A 27,551-nucleotide genomic window follows, 5' to 3' on the forward strand; every position below is an offset into this window, starting at 1 on the left:
ATATGAAACTTCCTGGCAGATTAAAATTGTGTGCCGGACCGAGACTCGAACTCTGGACCTTGCCCACGAAAGGCAAGGTCCCGAGTTCGAGTCTCGGTCCGGCACACAGTTTTAATCTGCCAGGAAGTTTCATGCCTGGGATAGATTGAAATGGGCTGTTTATGGACGACGTGACCCACGAACCACTCTGAGGGATCTACGCCGAATCGCCGTTGAGGTGTGGGACAATCTGGACGGACAGTGCCTTGATGAACTTGTGGATAGTATGCCACGACGAATACAGACGTGAATCAATGCAAGAGGACGTACTACTGGGTATTAGAAGTACCGGTGTGTACAACAATCTGGACCACCACCTCTGAAGGTCTCACTGTATGGTGGTACAATATGTAATGTATGCTTTTCATGAGCAATGAAAAGGTCGGAAATGATGTTTATGCTGATCTCTATTCCAATTTTCTGTAGAGGTTCCGGAACTCTCGGAACCGAGGTGATGCAAATCTTTTTTTGGTGTGTGTATATGGGGCACCATGTCTGTCGAAATGGGATGTTGCTGCTTCATAATAACGCACGTCCCCATATCGCACATGCCGTAACGCAGAAGTTACGCCAACCGAAGTGGGGTACACTCGAGCAACCACCCTATAGCTTGATCTCTCCCCGTGCGATTATCGCGCCTTCGGTCCCTGTCGGATGAGGATGGCAGCAGGCTCTTACGGACTTCTTCACGCAGCAGAACACGGTGTTCTACCAAACGGGTATTTTCAACATCGATGAGATGATTGCCTCAATGCTCGTGGCAATTTTTGTAATTAGCACACCGGTTCTGAACTGTGTGGCCTTCGAACGGAAATTTTGTGATCGCCCCTTATATTTCAAAAGTAATCGTCATAACTGTTACTACATTTATCCTACTGTGAGAGAAGACGATCAGTGTCATAATGGAAAAATGTCTACGGTTGCCTACAGAACCATGATTGTACCCAGGCGTGCACATCTTCGCCCGAAGCAAATCTACGGTCACAAATGTTTTTCTTCAGGGCTTCAGAAATATGGAAATCGCATGGGGAGGGATGGGTGCTGTATTGAGGATGTGTAAGGGCTTTCCAGCGAACCATCTGCAGCGTACTTGAAACAACCTTGGCAACCTTAGCCGGCCCACAAGTTCCGTAGGCAGCCGCGAACATTTTGCTATGAAGGTATTGACTGTCTTGTCTGACAGTGGGATAAATTTATTAACAGTTGTGGCGATTAATTTTGAAATAATAAACAGTTTACTTACTTTCTTTCGATCTGCCTCGTTTTCATTTACCTACCTCCGAATGTAAGTATATAACAATGAAACTGATAGTTCTGTAAATATTTGTCACTCTATAACTACAAGAAATGGTATGTTATACAACATTTGTACTGGAATCACATAGGAAAGTTTTTAGCTCTGTAATACTATAAACATAGAACCTAATTGTTATTGGTTTTTATAATGTTCAACCTACCTGAAGGTAGGCAACATTGCCTGAAACCTGTCATTTTGAAGTAATAATAACAGCAATCGACAGAGGGAAAATAAGTCTGTTTTCCATTTTGCATTTGTTTTCATCATAAATCGTTATCATTTATATCTATGTCTCGACTCCATAAACCACCCTTCGGTGCATGATGGAGACTACTTTTGGTATCACTGTTATTTACCCCTTTACCCGTTCCAATGGCGAATGGTGCGTGAGGAGTACGACTGTCGGTTAGCTTGCGCATAAACTCGATGTGCTCTGAGTTTGCCGTCACTGTCATTTCGTGACATGTGTGTAGAACGACGTAACGTGCTGACGGATTCTCTAGAAATTTCAGTGGCGTACCTCTCCACGGTGCACATACCCCTGATTGTGGCGTCTACCACTGGAGTTCCATCTGTGTCTCAGCGACGCCTCGTGATTACAAATCAAACTCTTGACTCTCAGAATAACGAGCAATATTCAAAAAATCAGCTGAACGAGGGGTTTGTAAGCTCCTCCTTTCGTGGATAGATTACATTTCCTTGGGATTCTTCTAATGAAATCAGACTAGCATCTGCCTTACCTACAACAAATAATTTTTTTCAAATCTCTCGTTGAAACATATTTTGTCAGTTCCCTATTGGCATTATAATTACTTCGCAGTACAATTTCACATGAAAACCCCGAGATCTTGATTGTGGTGTTCATGAAGTAACCAATTCATCGAATAAAATATTTCATTATATTCTGATTCTCAGAGTTAATTGGATCTTACATCAATATTTCAGGTGGTTGAAGCGCCAACAATCGTTTTTCAGTAAATTAAAAATTACAATAAACTTCACACCAATTCGTAACTCCGCTATTTGTCTTTAACTTACTTAAGCATAAGATCGCATATTAAATGCTCTTTTCCTAATACAGGCATCCTATAGTGGCTCTGAGCACTATGGGACGTAACATCTGAGGTCATCAGTCCCCTAGACTAAGAACTACTTAAACTTAAGGACATCACACACATCCATGCCCGAGGCAGGATTCGAACCTGCGACCGCAGCAGCAGCGCGGTTCCGGACTGAAGCGCTTAGAACCGCTCGGCCACAGCTGCAGGCGGCGTCCTATACAATTTCCGAATACTCCGGCCTCATAGGAACTTCACATGACATATCCAGTCATTTCGTCATTTCCCATGGCTTCTAGCGATACGCAGCATCCGTAGTGCTTATCAAAAATATAAAAAAAAATGGTTCAAATGGTTCTGAGCACTACGCGACTTAACTTCTGAGGTCATCAGTCGCCTAGAACTTAGAACTAATTAAACCTAACTAACCTAAGGACATCACACACATCCATGTCCGAGGCAGGATTCGAACCTGCGACCGTAGCGGTCACGCGGTTCCAGACTGAAGCGCCTTTAACCGCACGGCCACACCGGCCGGCCTATCAAAAATATAGCCAACTGCTCTCTGTCTTAGTAAACAATCTGTAAACCACAATAAGCCGAATGAAGAAATCACCAGCTTGCTACAATGCACATCAATTCTTGTAGTAAAAACCAACATCTACATCCACACCTACACTCTGTCAACCACTGTGAAATACATGGCAGATGGTACGTCCCATTGTACCAGTTATTAGGGTTTTCCCCGTTCCATTCAAGTACGGAGGGTGGAAACAATGGTCGTTTAAACGCCTCTACCAGTGGTATAATTAATCTAGTCTTTTCTTCGCGAATCTTGTCTTCGCGATTCCTATGGGAGCGACACGTAGGGGTTGTATATTCCTATATTCATAACTTAAAGTTGAGTCTAGAAACTTTTGAACTATATTTTCACGAGGAGCGTCTACCAGTTCGGTTTTTTCAGCATCTTCCTGGCACTCTCCCATGGGATGAAAGAACCTGTGATCTTTCGTCCTGCCCTTCCTTATAGCTGTTCAATATCCGCTGTCAGTTCTATTTGGTACGGGTCCCACACACTTGAGCAATATTCTAGGACGCGTCGCACGAGTGCTTTGTATGCAGTCTGCTTTATAAACTGATTGCAGTTCCGTAGTATTCGGTCAATGAACCATGCCATCTGATTTGCCTACGACCGAGATCGCGTGTTCGTTCCATTTCGTATCCCTACAAATTGTTTCATCCAAATAATTTTATGAGTTGACCGATTCCAACAGTGACTCATTGATACAGTAACAGGATAATGTGACTTCTTGTTTTGTGAACTCCACACATTTACATTTCTCATCGTTTAGAGCAAGTCGCCAGTCTTTGCACAAATTTGGAATCTTAACAAGATCTGATTGAATATTTATACAGCTTCTTTCTGACCGTATATAATCATACACGGTGATCGGAAAACAGTCTGAAAAGCTTGTAAGGGTGTTGCAGGGTAGGTTGTGCTGAGTAATAACTGTTCAGGAAAAAATTCGATACGTTGCGTCGTTTCCGAGTTAGTTAGATTGAAGGTAACCAATCAGGCAGTTGTGCCTGCAAATTGAAGCGGCCCGCCAGATACAATTAGTGTCAGTTGTGCTCATAGTGCCGGCCGCTGTGGCCGAGCGTTTCTAGGCGCTTCAGTCCGGAATCACGCTGCTGCTGCGGTCGCAGGTCGAATCCTGCCTCTGGCATGGATGTGTGTGATGCCCTTAGGCTAGTTACGTTTAAGTAGTTCTAAGTCTAGGGGACTGATGACCTCAGCTGTTAAGTCCCGTAGTGCTTAGAGCCATTTGAACCATTTGTGCTCACAGTGTAGATGACAGCGGACGAGATTACTCAGCCTTCAGTGTGGGTTCGATCCTTACTACCGTACCATGTCCAATTTTTGTATTTCTCTCTTGTTAGGTTTTAGTAAATCAAATGATGAACATGTTTGGCGACACGGTCTCTGGCAGGTCTCTTGCAACTACCAGATTGGCTAACTTCAGTGCTAACTAACTCGGAGACGGCACACCGTATCTCATTTTTTTGTTAACAATTATTTTTCAGCACAATCTACCCTGCAACATCCTCACAAGCTTTTCAGACTGCTTCTGACCACCATGTAGATAACCGCATCATCTGCGAAAGGTCTTAGGCTACTATTTATGTTCTACATCTACATCCATACTCCGCAAGCCACCTGACGGTGTGTGGCGGAGGGTACCTTGAGTACTTCTATCGGTTCTCCCTTCTATTCCAGTCTCGTATTGTTCGTGGAAAGAAGGATTGTCGGTATGCTTCTGTGTGCGCTCTAATCTCTCTGATTTTATCCTCATGGTCTCTTCGCGAGATATACGTAGGAGGGAGCAATATACTGCTTGACTCTTCGGTGAAGGTATGTTCTCGAAACTTCAACAAAAGCCCGTACCGAGCTACTGAGCGTCTCTCCTGCACAGTCTTCCACTGGAGTTTATCTATCATCTCCGTAACGCTTTCGCGATTACTAAATGATCCTGTAACGAAGCGCGCTGCTCTCCGTTGGATCTTCTCTATCTCTTCTATCAACCCTATCTGGTACAGATCCCACACTGCTGAGCAGTATTCAAGCAGTGGGGGAACAAGCGTACTGTAACCTACTTCCTTTGTTTCCGGATTGCATTTCCTTAGGATTCTTCCAATGAATCTCAGTCTGGCATCTGCTTTACCGACGATCAACTTTGTATGATCATTCCATTTTAAATCACTCCTAATGCGTACTCCCAGATAATTTATGGAATAACCTGCTTCCAGTTGCTGACCTGCTATTTTGTAGCTAAATGATAAGGGAACTATCTTTCTATGTATTCGCAGCACATTACACTTGTCTACATTGCCTCAGTGAACTTCCGATGTCATCCACGAAATCATTTATGTATATTGTGAATAGCAACGGTCCTACGACACTCCCCTGCGGCACACCTGAAATCGCTCTTACTTCGGAAGACTTCTCTCCATTGTGAATGACATGCTGCGTTCTGTTATCTAGGAACTCTTCAATCCACTCACATAATTGGTCTGATAGTCCATATGCTCTTACTTTGTTCATTAAAGGACTGTGGGGAACTGTATCGAACGCCTTGCGTAAGTCAAGAAACACGGCATCTACCTGGGAACCCGTGTCTATGGCCCTCTCTGAGTCTCGTGGACGAATAGCGCGAGCTGGGTTTCACACGACCGTCTTTTTCGAAACCCATGCTGATTCCTACAGAGTAGATTTCTAGTCTCCAGAAAAGTCATTATACTCGAACATAATACGTGTTCCAAAATTCTACAACTGATCGATGTTAGAGATATAGGTCTATAGTTCTGCACATCTGTTCGACGTCCCTTCTTGAAAACGGGGATAACCTGTGCTCTTTTCCAATCCTTTCGAACGCTACGCTCTTCTAGAGACCTACGGTACACCGCTGCAAGAAGGGGGGCAAGTTCCTTTGCGTGCTCTGTGTAAAATCGAACTGGTATCCCATCAGGTCCAGCGGCCTTCCCTCTTTTGAGCGATTTTAATTGTTTCTCTATCCCTCTGTCGTCTATTTCGATAGCTACCATTTTGTCATCTGTGCGACAATCTAGAGAAGGAAACAACTTTGGAAAAAGACATTTAGTATTTCGGCCTTTAATCTGTCATCCTCTGTTTTAGTACCATTTTGGTCACAGAGTGTCTGGACATTTTGTTTTGATCCACCTACCGCTTTGACATAAGACCAAAATTTCTTAGGATTTTCTTCCAAGTCAGTACATAGAACTTTGCTTTCGAATTCATTGAACGCCTCTCGCATAGCCCTCCTCACACAACATTTCGCTTCGCGTAATTTTTGTTTGTCTGCAAGGCTTTGGCTATGTTTATGTTTACTGTGAAGTTCCCTTTGCTTCCGCAGCAGTTTTCTAACTCGGTTGTTGTACCACGGTGGCTCTTTTCCATCTCTTACGATCTTGCTTGGCACATACTCATCTAACGCATATTGTACGACGGTTTTGAACTTTGTCCACTGATCCTCAACACTATCTGTACTTGAGACAAAAATTTTGTGTTAAGCCATCAGGTACTCTGTAATCTGCTTTTTGTCCACTTTTGCTAAACAGAAAAATTTTCCAACCTTTCTTAATATCTCTATTTGTGGCTGAAATCATCGATGCAGTAACCGCTTTATGATCGCTGATTCCCTGTTCTGGGTTAACTGTTTCAAATAGTTCGGGTCTGTTTGCCACCAGGAGGTCTAATATGTTACTGCCACGAGTCGGTTCTCTGTTTAACTGCTCAAGATAGTTTTCAGATAAAGCATTTAAAAAAATTTCACTGGATTCTTTGTCCCTGCCACCCGTTATGAACGTTTGAGTCTCCCAGTCTATATTGTCAGCAAGATCATTAATATACATGAACAGCACTTCGCTGGGTCACGCCCAAGATTACTTCTACATCTGTTGATAATTCTCCATTCAAGGCAATTTGCTGCTTCCTCCATACCAAAAAATTTTCAATCCAGTCACAAATTTCGCTTGATGCCCGATACGATCGAGTTTCAGATAATAAGCGAAGACGTGGTATTGAGACAAATGCTTTTCGGAAATCGAGAAATACTGAATCTACCTGACTGCTTGACCCATTGCTTTCATTATGTCATCTGAGAAAAGTGCGGGTTGAGTTTCATATGGTCAATGTTTCCAGAATCCACTCTGGCTGGCATGGAGAAGGTCATTCTGTTCGAGATACCCCGTTATGTTTGAACTCAGAATATATCCAAAGATTCTACAACAAATGGATGTCAAGGGTACTGAACGGTAGTTTTGTGGATCATTTCGGCTACCCGTCTTGACCTGCGAGTGTGACCTGCATTTTCTTTCAACTATTGGACAAAGTTTTTCGTTCGAGGTATCTACGGTAGATTAAAGCTAAGGGAGGGGGTAATTTAGCCGCAAATTCTCTATGGAATATGACAGAGATTCCATTGGGCCCTGGAGCTTTGTCCAGTTTTAGTAATTTCAACTGTTTCTCAACGTCACTGGCATTAATATCGATTTCACTCATATTTCCAGTGGTGCTGGAATTAAATTGCGACAGCATTCCTAGGTTCTCCTTTGTAAAGGAACATTTGAAAACGGATCTAAACATTTCATCTTGTGCTTCATTTCGGCTCTTGTCTCGTTCGCGGTGATTGGACACTAACTTTGGTGTCACTAACAGCCTTTACATACGACCAAAATTTCTTTAGGTTCTGTGAAAAATCTTTCAACACTATTCTACTAGGGTAGTCACTGAAGGTTCCACGCATTGCTCTCTTGACAACCAAACTCTTTTCGTTCAGCATCTCTCTATCTATATCCCTATGCTTGATTTACATCTGTTATTCAGTAGTCTCTGTTTCTTTAGCGTTCCTTTACAGTGACTGTATACCATGAAAAGTTCCTCCCATCATGAACTGTTCTACTGGGCATATGTCTATCCAATACATGGTCAACTATTCTTTCAAACTTGAACCACAGCGCCCCCTACATCCTCCTGTGCATCAGTAAAACCTCAAAATTCCTCATTGAGATATGGCACTACTGCTTCTTTATCTAGTCTGCTAAACATATAAATCCTTCTGCTTCTTTTAGTTGCTCACTTTTACTACAACTGCTTCATGGTTACCTTTACCAGTTTCGATGTGGACATCCTCAAAAAAGGATAGGTATATTTGTTGCCATTCGATCTAATATATTTCCATCATGAGTGGGTTTACAAACCATCTGTTGTAGACAGTTTTCAGAGAACGCATTCAGTAATGTTTCACAGGATTTCTTGTCACGTCCACCACTAGCAAAACTGTAGCTAACCCCCAACTGATTGTTGGATGATTAAAATCCCCTCCGATGATTAGAGTTCTCGAATGATTACAGTCCCATCCGATGATTATAGCATGATTGGGGTATTCACGTATTAGCGAACTGAGGTTTTCTCTAAAGTTTTCCATTACTTCAGGAGATGAGACTGGTGGTTGATATAATGCTCCAATTATAGTTTTATGCCCACCCCCGATAGTGAATCTCGCCCAGATAATCTCACAGGTGACATCAGTTTCTGTTTCTTCAGATTTGAGTTTCCTGTCTACTGTGACAAATAAACCACCTTCATTTCCCATTAACCTACACTTTCGATATTAGGGAGAGAGTTTCAACTTATACATTTTTCACACTTTCTCCTCTAGTCATCCCTGTATAGAAGTTTAATACTTTCTTTTCCTTCTTACAATGTTTGCTCAGCTATGAAGTGCGATTGAACTTAATACGCTGATGTGCTTGCTTTCTTCTTCTCCCAAAATCTCTTCATCTTCTTACTGCGGTTTTTCTTACTTTCTCTGTCCATGTTTTCTTGGGATTAGCTCTAAAGTGATGCTTGTCAATTAATGTTTTGATTGCAATTCTGTCCTGTAGCATTTTGTTTGTAATGCCTGTTTCCTGAAGATCTTTTTCAATTTCAAGTATCCATTCCTTTTTAACTTTCATTGAGAGGGCAACTTAGAGAATCCTTTTGATCAGTTTAATATCGTCTATTCTGAGACTATGGCTATAAAAATTCAATATTCTTTTCATGAAAGTATCAGACATTTTTTCGAAATTTTGATATTACTCTCTATACATACGTCTCATCCAGATTCCCTCAACACAAACTGGACGAAACATTTTCCTAAACATATTCCGTTCTTCTTTTCCTGTGTCTTTAGTTAATGATCTGCTTCCAATGATTGCAGTCTCTGGTGCATATAACGTGTCAGGTTTTATTACTTTGATTAAATGTTTTACTTTTACAGTACGAGATACTGATTTTTTATTTACCTACTCCATGAATTCTATAAGATTTTGTGATTTAATAATTCTCTCTTTGTTTACTTCTTAATTTAATCCAGAGGGTTGGATTATTTCTCCTAGGTACTTCAAGTTGGATACTTGAGACATTTGTCCAAACTGTGTAAAGATAGGTTGTTCATCTATATATCGAGTAGAACCTTCCATTTATTGGGTTTTTATAAGAAATATTGAATCCACTTTCAGCTGCTATTCATTGAGTTTTTCAAGGGTATTATCGCTTCCTCTCTATTGTCTGAAAAGATCCGTAGATCGTCTGCATAAGCTAAGCACCATAAATGAATTTCAGTTTCACGTAGTGTGTAAATGTCTATTTCCTTTACTCCATTTTCCCATTTCCTAACTCCTTTTTCTAATACAAGATTTAACAGTAAGGGGGACAGTCCGTCTCCATGCCGGACCACTGTCTTTATATCAAACGGTTCAGACATTTCGCCTTGGAATTTAAGTTCTGAACAGATATCAGTTAATGTTGGCTTAATCAATAAACTTGTCTTTCTATCCACTCTAAATCCTTGTGAAATATTAAACAGTGTATATCTGTCTATTGAATCATAGGCTTTTTTGAAGTCTACAAAGGTGATCATCCTTCTTCTGCCGCCGCGCTGGGTAGCCGCGTGGTCTAGGACGCCTTGTCACGGTCCGCGCGGCTCCCCCCGTCGGAGGCTCGAGTCCTCCCTCGGGCATGGGTGTGTGTTACCCTTAGCAAGTTAGATTAAGTAATGTGTAAGCTTAGGGACCGATGACCTCAGAACTTTGGTCCCATAAGATCTTACTACAAATTTCCAAATTTCTTCTGCCATTGCGGATTTCTAAGACTAGCTTGAGATCGAGTATTTGTTCCACACAGGATCTACTTTTCCTAAAACCTGCTCGATATTTGCAATTAATTGGTTCGTTTGGGGTTCAAGATTTTAAAGTATGATTTTCGAAAAAAGTTTTCAAGTGACTGGCAGCACTAAGATCCCTCTTTAGTTATTTACACCAGTGTTATCCACTTTTTTGTGTAATGAGTTGATTATGGCGTACTGTCATTCTATAGGGATTGTTTGCTCCAGCCAAATATCTATAAGAGCTTGAAAGCAGCGAGCATTACAATTATTTTGTTTCTCTTTTGTAGTAAACTTTCCTAGGCGAGATCATAAGATCGCATGTGCCTTCTAAACCATACTTTCATTAAGAGCTCGTCTTGATATAAGAATGATCTGGCACAATACTCGAATTACTTTATTTCATATTGTAGCATTTAATGATACCACATTTATTAGTAAAATATTTCATGGAATAATAATTAATATCACAATAGATAACGCAAGTGGATGTGAGCAGTCAGGGAAGGGAACGTTTCGTAAGTAACTTTATGTTTTCCTTACTAAGTTCATTCCTATTTATATTCAGTACTTTGCAAATCCTCCGTCTTCACATTATAAGCGTGTTAATCCTTCTGGAGGAAAGTGATTTAGCCGCGCGAGATTAGCCGAGCGGTCTAAGGCGCTGCAAATGGCTCTAAGCACTATGCGACTTAACTTCTGAGGTCATCAGTCGCCTAGAACTTAGAACTAATTAAACCTAACTAACCTAACGACATCACACACATCCATGCCCGAGGCAGGATTCGAACCTGCGACCGTAGCGGTCGCTCGGCTCCAGACTGTAGCGCCTAAAACCGCACGGCCACTCCGTCCGGCAAGGCGCTGCAGTCATGGACTGTGAGGCTAGTCCCGGCGGAGGTTAAAATCCTCCCTCGGGCATGGGTGTGTGTGTTTGTCCTTAGGAAATTTTAGGTTAAGTAGTGTGTAAGCTTAGAGACTGATGACCTTAGCAGTTAAGTCCCATAAGATTTCACACACATTTGAACTTTTTTTTTATTTTATTTTATTTTTAAGTGATTTGGCCGGAACTAGCAATGGCTTAGGTGCCGAGAACTAATTTGCTTGCTTTTTCGTTTGTAATCTACATTAATTCTCTTAAGGCCAAGGATTTGCGGGAAGAGTTTGGAGCACATTTAACGCAGTCAAGACGCAAGTAGGCATGTCAAAAAATCGTACTAGAATACTTGACCCCATAGTTAGTTTACCTAGGTACACGCGATGTGATCAGGAATGAACAACACGACTGACCGGTGACTGATTCGAATACTTCAATGACTCTGTTACTCACGCACTTCATAACAGGCGGCAATCACGTGGACTATTATGGTTGGCAAGCTGAGCAAATTTCGAACGTACTGAATGATGAGAGCCACGCATATCAAAGGGACGTCTACATGGACTGTATCTCAAGAACTCCGTAAAGTGCTCACAAAAAATATAATGCACATGGCATCCAGTTAACTGTGATACACAGACTTTCACGAGCGACGTTATGAAACGAAATACTGTTTGCTAGTTGTGAATCCATGAGCACGCTGGGCGGCACTGGACAGTGGTATACTCGCTAATCATAAACAAATCTCGCTAAAATAAGCTTACATCCTACCACAACTTCTCCCTTGCTTTTATTGGTGGATTAGTACAATAAATAGGCAGCATGGATGCGGTTGAAGCCCATACTAAGTGCGCACAATCACGGACGATAACCTCAAATAATTCAAAGAACCAACCAGACAATGGTTAGTGTACAATGGAGGATGCTGTAGCTCGCTAGCGGTGAATCCATGAGCCCTCAGGGTGGTGGCGGGCAGAGGGGAACACGCTAACAACAAAGAAATAATTACTAAAATAATCACAAATCTACTCAAATACTTACACGAAATTTAATATGGTACACCACAGGAGGTATCATAGTTCGTCAGTTGTGGACACGTGGAACACATGAGGTGGTTTAGACAAAGCTGGGCATCACAGTCACAAGAAAAACAATCCCTATAATTGGATCAAATGCGATACAAATCCTACGGGAATCATCTGTAACCAAATATTAACAATTTATTAACTAAAAAACTTAAGGCCTGTTATACTTGGGCACGTACTTGTAGCTCGAACTCACACGAAGTGATCATTATCAGACTGCACAATATCCACAGAATGGACAAAAATTATCAAAATTAATAGATTTTGCCTTACGTCCTTAACATAAATAACTGTGAAAGAAAGGGGATTAGAAGATACTGTTACTGAACAAAATATTTTGATACTTGAATACACAAACCAAGCAAGAAGCTCTAAAACAGCGTCTCACTTACCACGCTGGAGACCTGATGTCTATCTTCGCAGATGCCGAGAAACAGCTCCACGTTCAAATGAGTGGTGAGGGAAGGAACCTGTGGGGTGGCCAGTCACAGCAATACAAAATTGGGAACTTGACTCACCCTCTAGTCTCCCTTATTTGCTAAAGTTACCCATGAAATTTGTTGGCAGTGGTTCTATACAATTCACGAATGTTCATGAAATGTATTCGAAAACTGCGAACGGTGCCACACAACAGCCATACAATTTACTGTGAACATATGAAAATTTGTGCCGGACTGGATCTCAAAACCCGGATATTCTAATTGTCGCGAGAGGTCGCCTTAACCACTTCGGCTATCCGAGCATACCACCAAAACCAACTCAAACATATGTTAGTGTCGGGCACGTGCTTGTCCGAAGGAACATTGCATCGAACTGTACACAAATTGTTAAACATAAATACTGCACTAATGTGTTTCATACAAAAGGTAAGGCAACTCGGCGAGAAAACTAAATAAGTCTCTTCCTCTCCGTGAATCACAAATTGTGCGAGCTCTTAGGGATGTAGAACAAGGACATCTGGAGGCTGGCGTCGGTCCTGGAAGTGCGCTCGGATAGCCGAAGCTGTTAAGACGATCGCTCCCGACACGCTGGAAATTACGGTTCGAGTCCCAGTCAAGTAGAAGTTTCCATATGTTCCTAGCAAAATGTATAGCTGTTGTGTAGCTGTACTCGCAATTTGCGAATACATTTCATAATTTAATACGGCTGTCAATCGTCAGGAAAGTCTGTTCCTTCGGCCAGCACGCATGTCCGAAGAAACATCGAACTATACAGAGACTGTCAAATACAAACTTTGCACTAATGTATGTCATGCATCTGTGGTTGCCCCGCGTAAGCATTCAAACTTACTAGAAGCTTATTTTCATACAGTGAGGGGCTCAGAGGGGAAAAACAATGATCGGAAAGGATTTGTACTAATAAATAAACGAACAAACTGGTCCTTTTCTCCTCCAGAGCCCATTTTTCCGCTGACCAGTCAAATACACAACAGAGAAGTCAGCGTCATATGTAAGCAAGTACATATGGCCTTATTTCAAACTTTACGACTTTTATGTGTGAGACTTTTACCACCTATTTTCCACATTTCTGCTACTACCCTATCTTCCCCTGTAGCTTTATTGTTTTGAGTTCACGTATTGCTTTTCAACTTCTTCTATTGTTGGGGTTTCTGATTCTGTATTTAGCTCACATTTTTCAATTTGTAATTTGTAATTTAAAAGATCTTAAAAGTCTTTTGCTGAGGGTTTACAATTCTCTTTATTATTTATTTCCAGAATCCCATCATGTCCTCTGAAACAGAGCCTGGGTGCCGGATATGTTGACATTTTTCTTCTCTAAAAATTCTATAGAAATACTGTGCATCGTTTTCTTGAACTCCTGCTCTGTTTCTACTAGTCTGATTTTTTTCATAATGGCGTTTTACAGATAGAATGATATTTGAAGTCTGTTTCTGGACTGCGGTGAATTCTTTTGTGTAGTTTTGTGGGAACGCCAGGCTTTGATTCTTTGCTTATCAAAGGACTAATGGAAATTGCAAAGGACTAATAAACTTTTCTGAAGCTTTTGAACTTAAATTGATATCAACACATTTTCTGGCATGTCTTAACAACAAGAAAACTTGGCATTCTCTAAATCCTTATCTTGGAGAGTTTCAAACAGATTATATAACCATCTGAAACAATAATAGAAATTATTATATTTTCTTGTTCCATTTTTAAATTATGTCTTTCACTTTTTATTTGATGCATTATTTTTTAAAACTGAAAGAATTACTCCAGAAAATTAACGTTTTAGAAATATAAAACATGTTCCAAGGTACAACTAGGTCCTGTATCTATGGGTAAATAATCGATTGAAATTTAAAAGTGTTGCAATCGAGAAAACTTTGTCAATAGTTATTTAATAGTCTATCTGTTACTTTATTACTCTGTCAAACAACAACACTGCACAATTAAAAATCAGAAGTACTATCAATATCCAGTTTCAAATTAAATACGTTTTCAGGCTATTGGAAAGTGACACAAATTTCTTTTCAAGACTTTAGAGAAACTCAGTCCATTTGCATATATATCAAACGTTCCATGGTAACAGACGTTCTTCTTTTTCAAGATACAAGACGGTGCACGACCGACAAAGTATGGCTCAACTGCCCACATGTTATACAAATAGTTCTAAAAATATAGAGCATTTTACTCGCTATAATATTCTGTACTTGAAGAATTAACAGTATATTCCAAATAGCTTTAATAAATTATACAGTATTTAAATGTATAAAAAGCGAAATACTTGCAAATGCTATGCAAAACACAATCTCATGTTTAACAGCAAAAGCTGTAAAAAATGACAAAAACTGCTTATGGCGGTCTCTATTGCGCATTTCTTCATGGGAGTCTAAATTCACTCACTTGACTGAAATACCGACCAAAAAATATCGTGTATTCCTAGGTACACTGTCGTCTCGGTATAACACTCTTCCCTACGCTTAAATTTTCCCCAAAAATATCATTCCTCTTAACTTCAGGTTTTAACTAGCTTTTTACTGAGTGAGCTAGCGCAGTGGAAACACACTGCACTCTCATTCGGGAGCATGACAGTTCTAATCCGTACCCGCTCATCCAGATTTAGGTTTTTCCTGATTTCCCTAAATCACTACACGCTCCCGGGATGATTCCTTTGGAAGGGTACGGCCAATTCCCTTCCCGAACTCTGAAAGAATCTGAGCTTGTGCTCCGTGTCTAATGACGTCAATGTCGACGAGATGTTAAAGCCTAATCTTTTTTCGTCTTTTCCACTTGCTTTCTGTGCCTAGTAATATGTGAGTTTCCCTGTCGTATAGGAGTGCTTCAAACTCTGGTACGATGTTATCAGTGTTTCAGCTGTTAACCCCAAGTATTTAGATCCTCTCACCTTTGTAGGGAAGGGGGGGGGGGGAGCATTTCTTTGAATCTTTCACTGCTGTTTGCGGGTCTCATACACTTATCATTATCTAGACTGGATCGCAAGTCGGCTAATCTAAAAGAATCTTTGCGTGCACACCACACACATTCAGATACCTGGGTAGCAGCCTATAATATGTAGTGCACAGCTGACCCATTTAGGGACACCTTACAGTTCTCAACAGTCTGGTGCATGTCTAGGAAGTCACAGCTTGTGACAGAACATTTGCGGTCTCTGCTTCAAGCCTTCCACTCGACTCAGATCTATGGGGCCATGATCTGTTTTGGAGACAATTCTTCAGAGTGTGAGCTTCACTGAAACTCCATGGACAAGGCAGACAGTCTCAGCCTTCTCTACCAGTCGCTGAAATGATCCAAGTACGACGTCGAAATCCAGACGACAGGCATCGTTTGTCACTATTTACGCTACAATCTGCAGTTACCCCAAGGACTGCCGAAATAGCCTCTTCAACATGTTGAAAGAGGCATCCAGGCTTATTCACTGAGTGCTCATAGTCTTCCTTGCCACCCCTTGCAGATATTTCCCTAAGGTTATCATTATTAATCGTATTTTCAAATTGCTGATGATTAGTAGACTACTACTTTTTGTATTTTCCTCCCACTGACATAGGACTCAGCGCGTCTCCTAACGCGTGAAGTGAGTCTCACTATCTCAGTTTCGGTTTCAGTTGTAGACATCGCCTCAGCCTTGTTGGGTGTGGGGGTGGGTGTGATATTCTGAGGTGTCCCTACTCCCTGCCTTCACTGTACAGGACATATAGACCTTCCATTGACACGCACTCACAGTCAAGTGACCGTGTGGTGATAGATCCTATATTTCCTGCAGGAGAGACGGAATCCGCAAGAGATACCTGAAGTATCTTTGGTATCTCTGGTACATGACTCTTTCCTGCTCTCCCAATACACCCATTCGCAGCCGGCCGCGGTGGCCGAGCGGTTCTACGCGTTTCAGTCCGGGACCGTGCGACTGCTACGGTCGCAGGTTCGAATCCTGCCTCGGGCATGGATGTGTGTGATGTCCTTAGGTTAGTTAGGTTTAAGTAGTTCTAAGTTCTAGGGAACTGATGACCTCAGATGTTAAGTCCCATAGTGCTCAGAGCCATTTGATTTGAACACCCATTCGCAGTAGCTTCCAATCGCTTGACAGTAGTCAGGGTGACTTCCAGCTGATTACGAACAGCAACCAAGTCATCCTACGTCGGAGAGCAGCATACGCAGCGGGGCTGCACTGCGTCTGGTGCAGTATTTTACAGAACAGTGACCAAATAACATTAAACTAACTTGATTTTATCTTTTAATTTATTGTCCTGATCAGCTACAAGTGTTGCCAGTAGCCTTTTCGAACTGAAGCGATTAACAGCCAAAACGAGATATCTCTTATGACAACGGAATAACTTGGTACAGTATTTACTGTTTCTCTGAAACGTTTTTCAGGTTATGGTAACTAACAAATTCGGCAATAGTTTTAATTACGATAAACACAAACAATACATACTCTTGTTGTAGCATAAAAGTAATTACCTAAATTTTCCTTTGTTTTCACAGATGGCGATCAAATTTACAAACGAGCCACCACAAGGAATTCGCGCAAGTCTGAAGCGGACTTATCAGAACATTACACAGGTTTGTTTACAGAAACTCGTGTTCAATGTAAAAGAGGTCCAGTAGTTCTGCATAGCTGTAGTTTCAATGTAACTATTGCAGAAATAAAGTTAAAACACTTCAAAGTATAACATGTTTTGAAGGAAAACATATTTCCGTAGAGTACCGGGTTAAATGAGTAGCAAAAGTACAGTACTGATAGCTGCCAGATATCGAATTGTGTGCAAAATTTTCATTCTGGACAGCACTGTACAGGAAATTCAGAAGTATGCAATTTTAAACATTAAAGTAAAAGTAAATGACGTAGTGAAAGGCTAATATTTGAGTCATGGTATAAACTGCCATAGGCGGTTCTGTTGGTGGAGTGCTGGTTCCAGATGGTTTATACTGAGGGTCTGGCACAGTTTTAATGTGCGAGGGAGTTAATACACGTCGCGGCCGTGATTTGGACTACAGCAGGTAATTGAGAATAATAGTAGTGGTATAAACTATCGCGGTTACTTCACTAATGACCTCTACATGAGTTCTTGTTAATACTTTAAGATTTCAATCTCTGACACGGCCTGTGGAAACAGCGTTGGGAACGTTGACTATATAGATTCCAAATAACATTATCATCAGCAGTGGAAGCTTGAATGACACACTGATGTTAAGTGAATTTCTGTTTTCCTTGTTTCTGTCAGATTCCCTGAAATATCATGTGCAGTTTTAACTATCATAAAACAAATTAAGAAAATTTTCATTAATAAATCTGTAATTGCCTGCCGTACAGTTTCAAGTTTTTGCACTGATACACTCAAAAGTTCGTGCCAAATGGAAAAAGCCTATACCCAAAAAGGGAAGTAGGAGTAACCCGCTGAATTACAGGCCTATGTCACTAACGTCGATTTGCAGTAGGGTTGTGGAACATATACTGTATTCGAACACTATGAAGTACCTCGAAGAAAACGATTTATTGACACATAGTCAGCACGGTTTCAGAAAATATCGTTCTTGTGAAACACAACTAGCTCTTTATAGTCATGAAGTGATAAGTGCTATCGACAGGGGATATCAAATTGATTCCATATTTTTAGATTTCCAGAAAGCTTTCGACACCGTTCCTCACAAGCGTCTTCTAACCAAACTGCGTGTCTACGGAGTATCGTCTCAGTTGTGCGACTGGATTCGTGATTTCCTGTCAGAAAGATGGCAGTCCGTAGTAATAGACGGAAAGTCATCGAGTAAAACAGAAGTAATATCCGGTGTTCCCCAAGGAAGTGTTATAGGCTCTCTGTTGTTCCTGATTTATATTAACGACATAGGAGACAATCTGAGTAGCCGTCTTAGATTGTTTGCAGATGATGCTGTCATTTACCGTCTTGTAAAGTAATCAGATGATCAAAACGACTTGCAAAATGATTTAGATATCTGTATGGTGCGAAAAGTGGCAATTGACCCTGAATAAGGAAAAGTATGAAGTTATTCACATGAGCTCTAAAAGAAATCATCTAAATTTCGATTACGCGAGAAGTCACACAAATCTGAAGGCTGTAAATTCAACTAAATACTTAGGGGTTACAATTACAAACAACCTCGCAGGAGAGCTTCTGTAAAGTTTGGAAGGTAGGAGACGGATACTGGCAGAAGTAAAGCTGTGAGTACCGGGCGTGAGTCGTGCTTCGGTAGCTCAGTTGGTAGAGCACTTGCCCGCGAAAGGCAAAGGTCCCGAGTTCGAGTCTCGGTCGGGCACACAGTTTTAATCTGCCAGGAAGTTTCAGAAAAGTTGCTGTCCATGCATCAGCACGGCTTTAGAAAGCATCGCTCCTGCGAAACGCAGCTCGCCCTTTTTCCACATGATATCTTGCGAACCATGGATGAAGGGTATCAGACGGATGCCATATTCCTTGACTTCCGGAAAGTGTTTGACTCGGTGCCCCACTGCAAACTCCTAACTAAGGTACGAGCATATGGGATTGGTTCCCAAGTATGTGAGTGGCTCGAAGACTTCTTAAGTAATAGAAGCCAGTACGTTGTCCTCGATGGTGAGTGTTCATCGGAGGTGAGGGTATCATCTGGTGTGCCAGGTAGGTCCGCTGTTGTTTTCTATCTACATAAATGACCTTTTGCATAGGGTGGATAGCAATGTGCGGCTATTTGCTGATGATGCTGTGGTGTACGGGAAGGTGTCGTCGTTGAGTGACTGTAGGAGGATACAAGATGACTTGGACAGGATTTGTGATTGGTGTAAAGAATGGCAGCTAACTCTAAATATAGATAAATGTAAATTAATTCAGATGAATAGGAAAAAGAATCCCGTAATATTTTAATACACCATTAGTAGTGTAGCGCTTGACACAGTCACGTCGATTAAATATTTGGGCGTAACATTGCAGAGCGATATGAAGTGGCACAAGCATGTAATGGCAGCTGTGGGGAAGGCGGATAGTCGTCTTCGGTTCATTGGTAGAGTTTTGGGAAGATGTGGTTCATCTGTAAAGGAGACCGCTTATAAAACACTAATACGACCTATTCTTGAGTACTGCTCGAGCGTTTGGGATCCCTATTAGGTCGGATTGAGGGAGGACATAGAAGCAATTCAGAGGCGGGCTGCTAGATTTGCTACTGGTAGGTTTGATCATCACGCGAGTGTTACGGAAATGCTTCAGGAACTCGGGTGGGAGTCTCTAGAGGAAAGGAGGCGTTCTTTTCGTGAATCGCTACTGAGGAAATTTAGAGAACCAGCATTTAAGGCTGACTGCAGTACAATTTTACTGCCACCAACTTACATTTAGTGGAAAGACCACAAAGATAAGATAAGAGAGATTAGGGCTCGTACAGAGGCATGTAGGCAGTCATTTTTCCCTCGTTCTGTTTGGGAGCGGAAGAGGGAGAGAAGATGCTAGTTGTGGTACGAGGTACCCTCCGCCACGCACCGTATGGCGGATTGCGGAGTATGTATGTAAATGTAGATGTAGATGCCGTGTGGCTAGAGCCTCCCGTCGGGTAGACCGTTCGCTTGGTGCAAGTCTTTCGAGTTGACACCATTTCTGCGACTTGCATGTCGATGGTTATGAAATGATGATGATAAGGAGAACGCAACACCCAGTCCCTGAGCGGAGAAAATCTCCGACCCAGCCGGGTATCGAACCCGGGCCGTTAGGTATGACATTCCGTCGCTCAGTTACCAGGGGCGGACGCCTTTTCAGATGATTCACGTTTTATAACCCTTCGGACAGATGGCAACTGGATCGTCAGAAGGCTCCAGGCCGGAGGAGAGAACGCTATGGTTTGGGGAATGTTTTCGTGGCGTTTTCTGGGTGATCTCGTCATTATGGAAGGCACAATGGATCAACACAAGTATGCATCTATCCGTGAGGATTATGTCGACCCCTATTTGCCGTTTGTTTTTCTTCGGTAGAATGGTATCTACCAGCAGGACAATACAAAGTGTCACACAGCTCGCAGTGTACGCGCGTGGTTCGAGGAGCACCATTATGTCTTTACGTCCTCTCCTGGCGGATTTAAACCCGATCTAGAATCTGTAGAACCACCTCGATCGGGCTGCTCGCGACACGGATCCCGAACCGAGAATGCTAGTGCAGCTGCTCGTGACACTGGAGTCCGCATGGCTCCATATCCCTGTCGGTATTTTACAGAACCTCATTGACTCTCTTTCTACACGTCTGGCAGCGGATCGTGCTGCAAAAGAGTGTTATTCAAGCTTTTGACAGGTGGTCACATTAATGTGACTGGGTAGTTTAGTATTGAATTTACACCGCCTGACAAAAAAGTAAAGCACACAGAAGAGAGGGTCAAATGTCAACGTAACTCTTCACATGTACACATCATCGGCGGGTATGTAAATGATTGAGTTGTATTTCTCTGTAATAGGCAGAAAGTCCATCACAGTGCATTACTATTTTTCGTGTTTAGTGTTGTTACCAGGCAAGGAAGGTTATGTAAAGGGCATCAACAGTGACTGATATTAAGTGATTGCTTTAAAGGACAGGGAGTGCCATATATTGGAGTGAGACTGAGTTACGAGGGGCTTTTGAAAAGTCCGTGCAATGCCCGAGAGATGGCACCATCGGCGCGTATCGAGGTCACGTGTAGTTAGTAGCATCTTTGGAAAGAACGCACACCAAGTTTCATCCATATTGGTCGATTTCTTTGTGTTTGGCATTCGTGCGAAACAAGAAAGTCGAATGATTGTCAAAAAATGGACGAAAAGGAATTTCGTGTGGTGATTAAACATTACTTTATGAAAGGCAAAACGCTTCAGGAGACTAAAGAGAAGCTTGATAAACATTACGTTGACTCTGCACTTTCGATTAGAACAGTTTATAAGTGGTTTCAAAATTTTGGTAGTAGTCATATGGGCACATGCGATGCTGAACGTTCTGGACGCCCTGTGGAGGTTACGACTCCAGAAATCATTGATAAAATCCATGATATGGTGATGGATGACAGAAGAGTTAAGGTGCGTGAGATTGCTAGTGCTATGGCCATCTCGAATGAACGGGTACATAATATTTTGCATAAGCATTTGGACATGAGAAAGCTATCCGCAAGATGGGTTCCTTGATTGCTCACACTTGACACAGAATCGTGTGAAGTGTTGGAAGGATTGTTTGCAGCTGTTCAGGAAGAATCCGCAGGACTTTAAGCGTCGTTTCGTCACTGTGGATGAAACATGGATACATTACTATACTCCTGAGACCATGTAACAATCTAAACAATGGGTTACCAAGGGAGAATCTGCACCAAAAAAGACAAAGACCATTCCTTCAGCCGGAAAGGTTATGGCGACTGTCTTTTGGGATTCGTAAGGGATAATCCTCATCGACTATCTGGAAAAGGCTAAAACTATTACAGGTGCATATTATTAATCGTTATTGGACCGTCTGAAAACCGAGCTGCAAGAAAAACGCCGGCGATTTGACCGCAAAAAAAGTCCTTTTCCATCATGACAGTGCACCAGCACACACCTCAGCAGTTATGGTCGCAAAATTAATGGAAATAGGAATCCAACTCGTTTCACATCCCCCCTAGTTTCCAGACTTGGCTTCCTTGGACTACTATTTGTTCACCAATTTGAAGAAATGGCTGGCGATACAAAGATTTTATTCGAACGAGGAGGTGATTGCAGCAGCTAATAACTATTTTGCAGACTTGGAGAATTCCTATTATTCGTAGGAGATCAACAAACTAGAACAGCGTTGTACGAAGTGCATAAGTCTAAAAGGAGACTATGTCGAAAAATAAAAAAGGTTTACCCCAAACACGTAAGCAGTCTTTATTTTTGCACGGACTTTTCAAACGCCCCTCGTATCATCGCCTGACCGAGTTTTAAAGGGACTGGCCCGATGTCGAACTGCATCGGAACACGAGGGCAAGCGTACTCGCTGTCAAGATTCTCGTCGGGCACGTCTGACCATCACAAGCGAGGACCACAGTACTGAACACTAAGAACATCTTAACCCCTCCACATCTGCGCCTCCTGCTCGAGAAGAAGTAATTGACTCACAACATTCTTTGTCATCCTGCACCGTTGGTCGGATGTGTAGGCTTCCGTTAACACCACGGCGTAAATGGCTGCGTTTGCCGTGGCGCCGTGACTGGGAAGCATGGATTGCTGATGAATGGCGTCGTACTGTGTTCGACGATAAATCGCGGTTCTGGACCAACCAAGATGACCATCGTCGGCGAGTATGGCAGCGACCTCAGGATAATCCCTATTCGTTCAATGTTTTGGAGAGAAGCACTGGTGTTACTCCTGGCGTCATGAGGTAGGGAGCCATCGGATATGACCTTAGTTCATAGCTGGTAGTGATTGATGGAACTCTGATAGCACAACGGTACGTCACGGGCATCATGATTCCTCATGTGTTGCCTCTGACGGTACAGCATCATGGTGACATTTTTCAATACGACAATGCTCCACCACAAGTGGCACGTGTCACTAAGGACTGTCTGCGTGATGTTCAGGTGCTCCCATGGCCAGCGAGCTTTCCAGATCTGTCCCCGATAGCTCTGCGTCACCTCCGTCCCAGTGCCAGTATCTAAGATGTCAAGGACCATTTGGAACAGCTGTTGGCCAACTTGCCTCTGGAGGCGGTACGACAGGTTTATGACACCCGACCGAACCGAATCAGTGCATGCATCCAGGCCAGAGGCGATACAACATCATACCGATAAGTGAACTCATACGCCAAATTCTTTGTAAATTTTACTCGATTTTGTAATCACTGCAGTAACATCATATATCCTCTCACCCGTCGAAGTTTCATTTCGTTTCTTGCTTTCGTACTGCGTGCTTCACTTTTCTTTTCTTTTTTTTTTCACGCAGTGTATTCCGTCTTCTTGAGCTACATGCAGATTTATACACTACTGGCCATTAAAATTGCTACACCAAGAAGAAATGCAGATGATAAACGGGTATTCATTGGACAAATAAATTATACTAGAACTGATATTTGATTACATTTTCACGAAACTTGGGTGCCTAGATCCTTAACATCAGTATCAAGAACAACCACCTCTGGCCGTAATAAGGGCCTTGATACGCCTGGGCATTAAGTCAAACAGAACTTGGATGGCGTGTACAGGTACAGCTGCCCATGCAGCTTCAACACGATACCACAGTTCATCAAGAGTAGTGACTGGCGTATTGTGACGAGCTAGTTGCTCGGCCACCATTGACCAGACGTTTTCAATTGGTGAGAGATCTGGAGAATGTGCTGGCCGGAGCAGCAGTCGAACATTTTCTGTATCCAGAAAAGCCCGTACAGGACCTGCAACATGCGGTCGTGCATTATCTTGCTGAAATGTAGGGTTTCGCAGGGATCGAATGAAGGGTAGATCCACGGGTCGTAACACATCTGAAATATAACGTCCACTGTTCAAAGTGCAGCCAATGCGAACAAGAGGTGACCGAGACGTGTAACCAATGGCACCCCATACCATCACGCCGGTTGATACGCCAGCATGGCGATGACGAATACACGCTTCCAATGTGCGTTGACCGCCATGTCGCCAAACACGGATGCGACCATCATGATGCTGTAAACAGAACCTGGATTCATCCGAAAAAATGACGTTTTGCCATTCGTGCACCCAGGTTCGTCGTTGAGTACACCATCGCAGGCGCTCCTGTCTGTGATGCAGCGTCAAGGGTAACCACAGCCATGGTCTCCGAGCCTATAGTCCATGTTGCTGCAAACGTCGTCGAACTGTTCGTGCAGATGGTTGTTGTCTTGCAAACGTGCCCATGTGTTGACTCAGGGATCAAGACGTGGCTGCACGATCCGTTACAGCCATGCAGATGAGATACCTGTCATCTCGACTGCTAGTGATACGAGGCCGTTGGGATCCAGCACGGCGTTCCGTACTACCCTCCTGAACCCACCGATTCCATATTCTGCTAACATTCATTGGATCTCGACCAACGCGAGGAGCAATGTCGCGATACGATAAACCGCAATCGCAATAGGCTACAATCCGACCTTTATCAAAGTCGGAAACGTGATGGTACGCATTTCTGCTCCTTACACGAGGCATCGCAACAACGTTTCACCAGGCAACGCCGGTCAACTGCTGTTTGTGTATGAGAAATCGGTTGGAAACTTCCTCATGTCAGCACGTTGTAGGTGTCGCCACCGGCGCCAACCTTGTGTGAATGCTCTGAAAAGCTAATCATTTGCATATCACAGCATCTTCTTACTGTTGGTTAAATTTCGCGTCTGTAGCACGTCAACTTCGTGGTGTAGCAATTTTAATGGCCAGTACTGTATGAGGGGAGACATCTTTCCGTTAGGCTTTTCACTCCAAATGAAGGCGATTATTTGTTGTATAGAGTCCGCCTCCAACAAATAGTGAGTGTTTTTGCTAGCTATTTTCTTTGTAAAGTCTCTTTAATAGTGTTGTGCTGATAAAATGAAGGAACACGTTAGGTATCAAGCCCCGAGTAGTTTTTGAAAGGCGTTTACTTTTACTCTTAAAAGAGCTTCACGTTTGACTAGTTTTTTCACGTGCGCCTAAACATCACACTGATTTTAATTCTGCGATAAAATGTAACGTTCCGTTTCCCCTTCCCATTCCACATCCTCCTCCATCACTTCAGTACTGCAGTTGGCTGCGTGTGTGAGTATGCCAAGTGCAGCAGAATCAAGGCGGATAATGCACTGTTGTGTTTGACTGAACTTTAATATTTAGCATTAATTGAACTTTCCAGTTTTACTACTGAATAAAAATTATGCTATGCTGTTATTGGAAAAAGCCTTTGGAGAGTATAAAAACACATGTAATCACTATGGAGAACTAATAGGCTCATCGGTCAGGGAGGATTATGGCAGTTAAATTATCTGAACACGAAAGAAGCTTGAGATTAAGGAAGACAGGTTCAACCCTTGCTGAATATCTTTAAATAGAAAACCACCCATATTTTACAGATTGTGATGCTTTACGCACTGTTAAGAAAAGCAGACAGATGATCCTAATGGAAATACTTGAAACAAATAAACATGTCATAGAATTGCAGCTTACAAGAGCACATGACAATCGGACTTTTATAATTTTTTTATATTTATGCTACGTGAAGTTCGTAGGTTGCAGTAGGTACTGGGAGATGAAAAAGCTTGCACAGGATAGAGTAGCATGGAGAGCTGCATCAAACCAGTCTCAGGACTGAAGACCACAACAACAACAACAACGTGAAGTTCAGAATTCAAATATCAGTCACCTTAGGCTCTTAGACACAACTCCCAAAAATTCTCTAGAAAATCGTCTTTGAAGTTATCCGAACATCTTTAATACCGTAAAGGGAGGCCATCTCTCAACCGGGCCGCATGTTGCGTGGTAGAATGCTCGCCTACCACATGCGTAGCCTGACTTCAATTCCTGGCTGTGGTAAAATTGTAAACGTAGATGCAGGTTACACTAGCTTTTCAGCGAAGCGTAAAATACTTAAGGAAGAAAAAAATTAATTTTTCACGTTTTTTATTTAAAAAACCTTGATTAAAGATATTTTATAAAGTATTGATAATTATGAATCTGTATTTTCAACTAAAACTGGACCTCTGGGTGCGATATTTAAATAAGAAGACCTGCATTTTTCATAAAAATGACAATTATATGTGTCTTAATTAGCATATATTTGATGAATTTTGTATTTAAATGACGTAGGTATTCTCAGTGAAAAAGGAGAAAAGGACGAAAAAATAATTATCGAAACGAAATTCGAACCAATGGTTACCATTCTCTAGTGCTATTGATATTTTCCCATCTTATGTATTTTACACTTCACGGAAATGCTAGTAGAGCGTGCACCTTTGTTTAAAAATTTGCATCGGATGAGAACCGAATGCAGAATCCCTGCACACCAGACGAGAATTCTGCCACAGAGGCACGCTACTTTACTTTTAGGGTGTTAGAGTTGGTGGGGATACTTCAAAGACGATTTTCTCGAGAAATTTTTATAGTTGCTTGGAACTGATTTACCAGTTTGATATTTGGCTTCTGAATTTCACGTACCATATCCGACTGCTGTGTAGAGTTCTTGATAGTATTAAAAGACCAAACTTAATTTCCTTTTTCCTCTCTGGTAAATTAAGTTTTAGTTATACAAATATTTGATTAAAGTGGTGAATTCAACTTTATTTCCAGTTTTCGGTTAAATTTAGTCATTTCTGAGTGACATAAAATGTAATACTCTCTTATATAAACGCTATGGATGTCATCAAACAAATATGTATGTATGAAAAGGCCGCACGCAGAATCCCTGTCTGGGGAGTGTTGGTGCTCGGTTCCTATTTGAGCTAGGAACAAGGCGTAAAAGGTTTTTGGTTTATTCCGGACCAGCGGCCATTTGTTTATCCATTCAAACATCCGTTGTACTGTAGCTGTGTTATAGTACATTAAGCAATTTTTGAAAGACGAACCGGATCTGATGCCAGGGAATTTGTGCGAATCGATTATTTTCTTTTGCAAAAGATTCTAATTGGGCTGAAATTAATACTCAAATAATGGCACCATTTGTATGTGCACCGCTCGGGTTGTATGCAAAAACAGTTACCCTTGTTCTAATTTTACGAGCAAAAACAGTCATCCTTAAATAACTAAGGATGGGAACGAGGCTAATGGTTAAAATTTGATCCAGCCGTCGTGGCCTAAGACATGTTTTAACCGTTTGAAAAATCTTCCTTCGTTTGGATTTTATGTGCAAAAAACTGGTTTTTCTGGGAGTTTGTTGAAGCACGCCTCTTCTATACTGTAAACTCATATGAATCGGTTAAAACTTTGCACCCAGGTAGATGACTGGATAAAGTCAAAAGAAGATTTTTTTGGCCCGTAATATTTATCCGTTGTCGAGAAGGATGGTTTAAGGTCGAGCTAAATGTAGCACGTAAAAGTCGTTCTTATATGAACTGAATATGCGGGAACGGTTTAAGCTGAATCAAATAAATAAAAAGTGCATTCATATAATAAA

The 27,551-nt window shown here is 41.9% G+C and overlaps 1 protein-coding gene across 1 annotated transcript in view; it reads left to right on the forward strand.

Annotated features, from left to right (window-relative positions):
* The window catches only part of LOC124556419 (dynein axonemal heavy chain 5), an 876,134-nt gene that overhangs the window by 742,954 nt on the left and 105,629 nt on the right, over positions 1-27,551 (forward strand). Inside the window, exon 69 of the mRNA XM_047130377.1 lies at positions 17,027-17,104. Within this exon, the coding sequence (XP_046986333.1) occupies positions 17,027-17,104 (78 nt within the window). The remainder of the gene's footprint in view (positions 1-17,026; positions 17,105-27,551) is intronic.

This window comes from Schistocerca americana, chromosome X, assembly GCF_021461395.2.
Source record: "Schistocerca americana isolate TAMUIC-IGC-003095 chromosome X, iqSchAmer2.1, whole genome shotgun sequence".
NCBI lineage: Eukaryota > Metazoa > Arthropoda > Insecta > Orthoptera > Acrididae > Schistocerca > Schistocerca americana.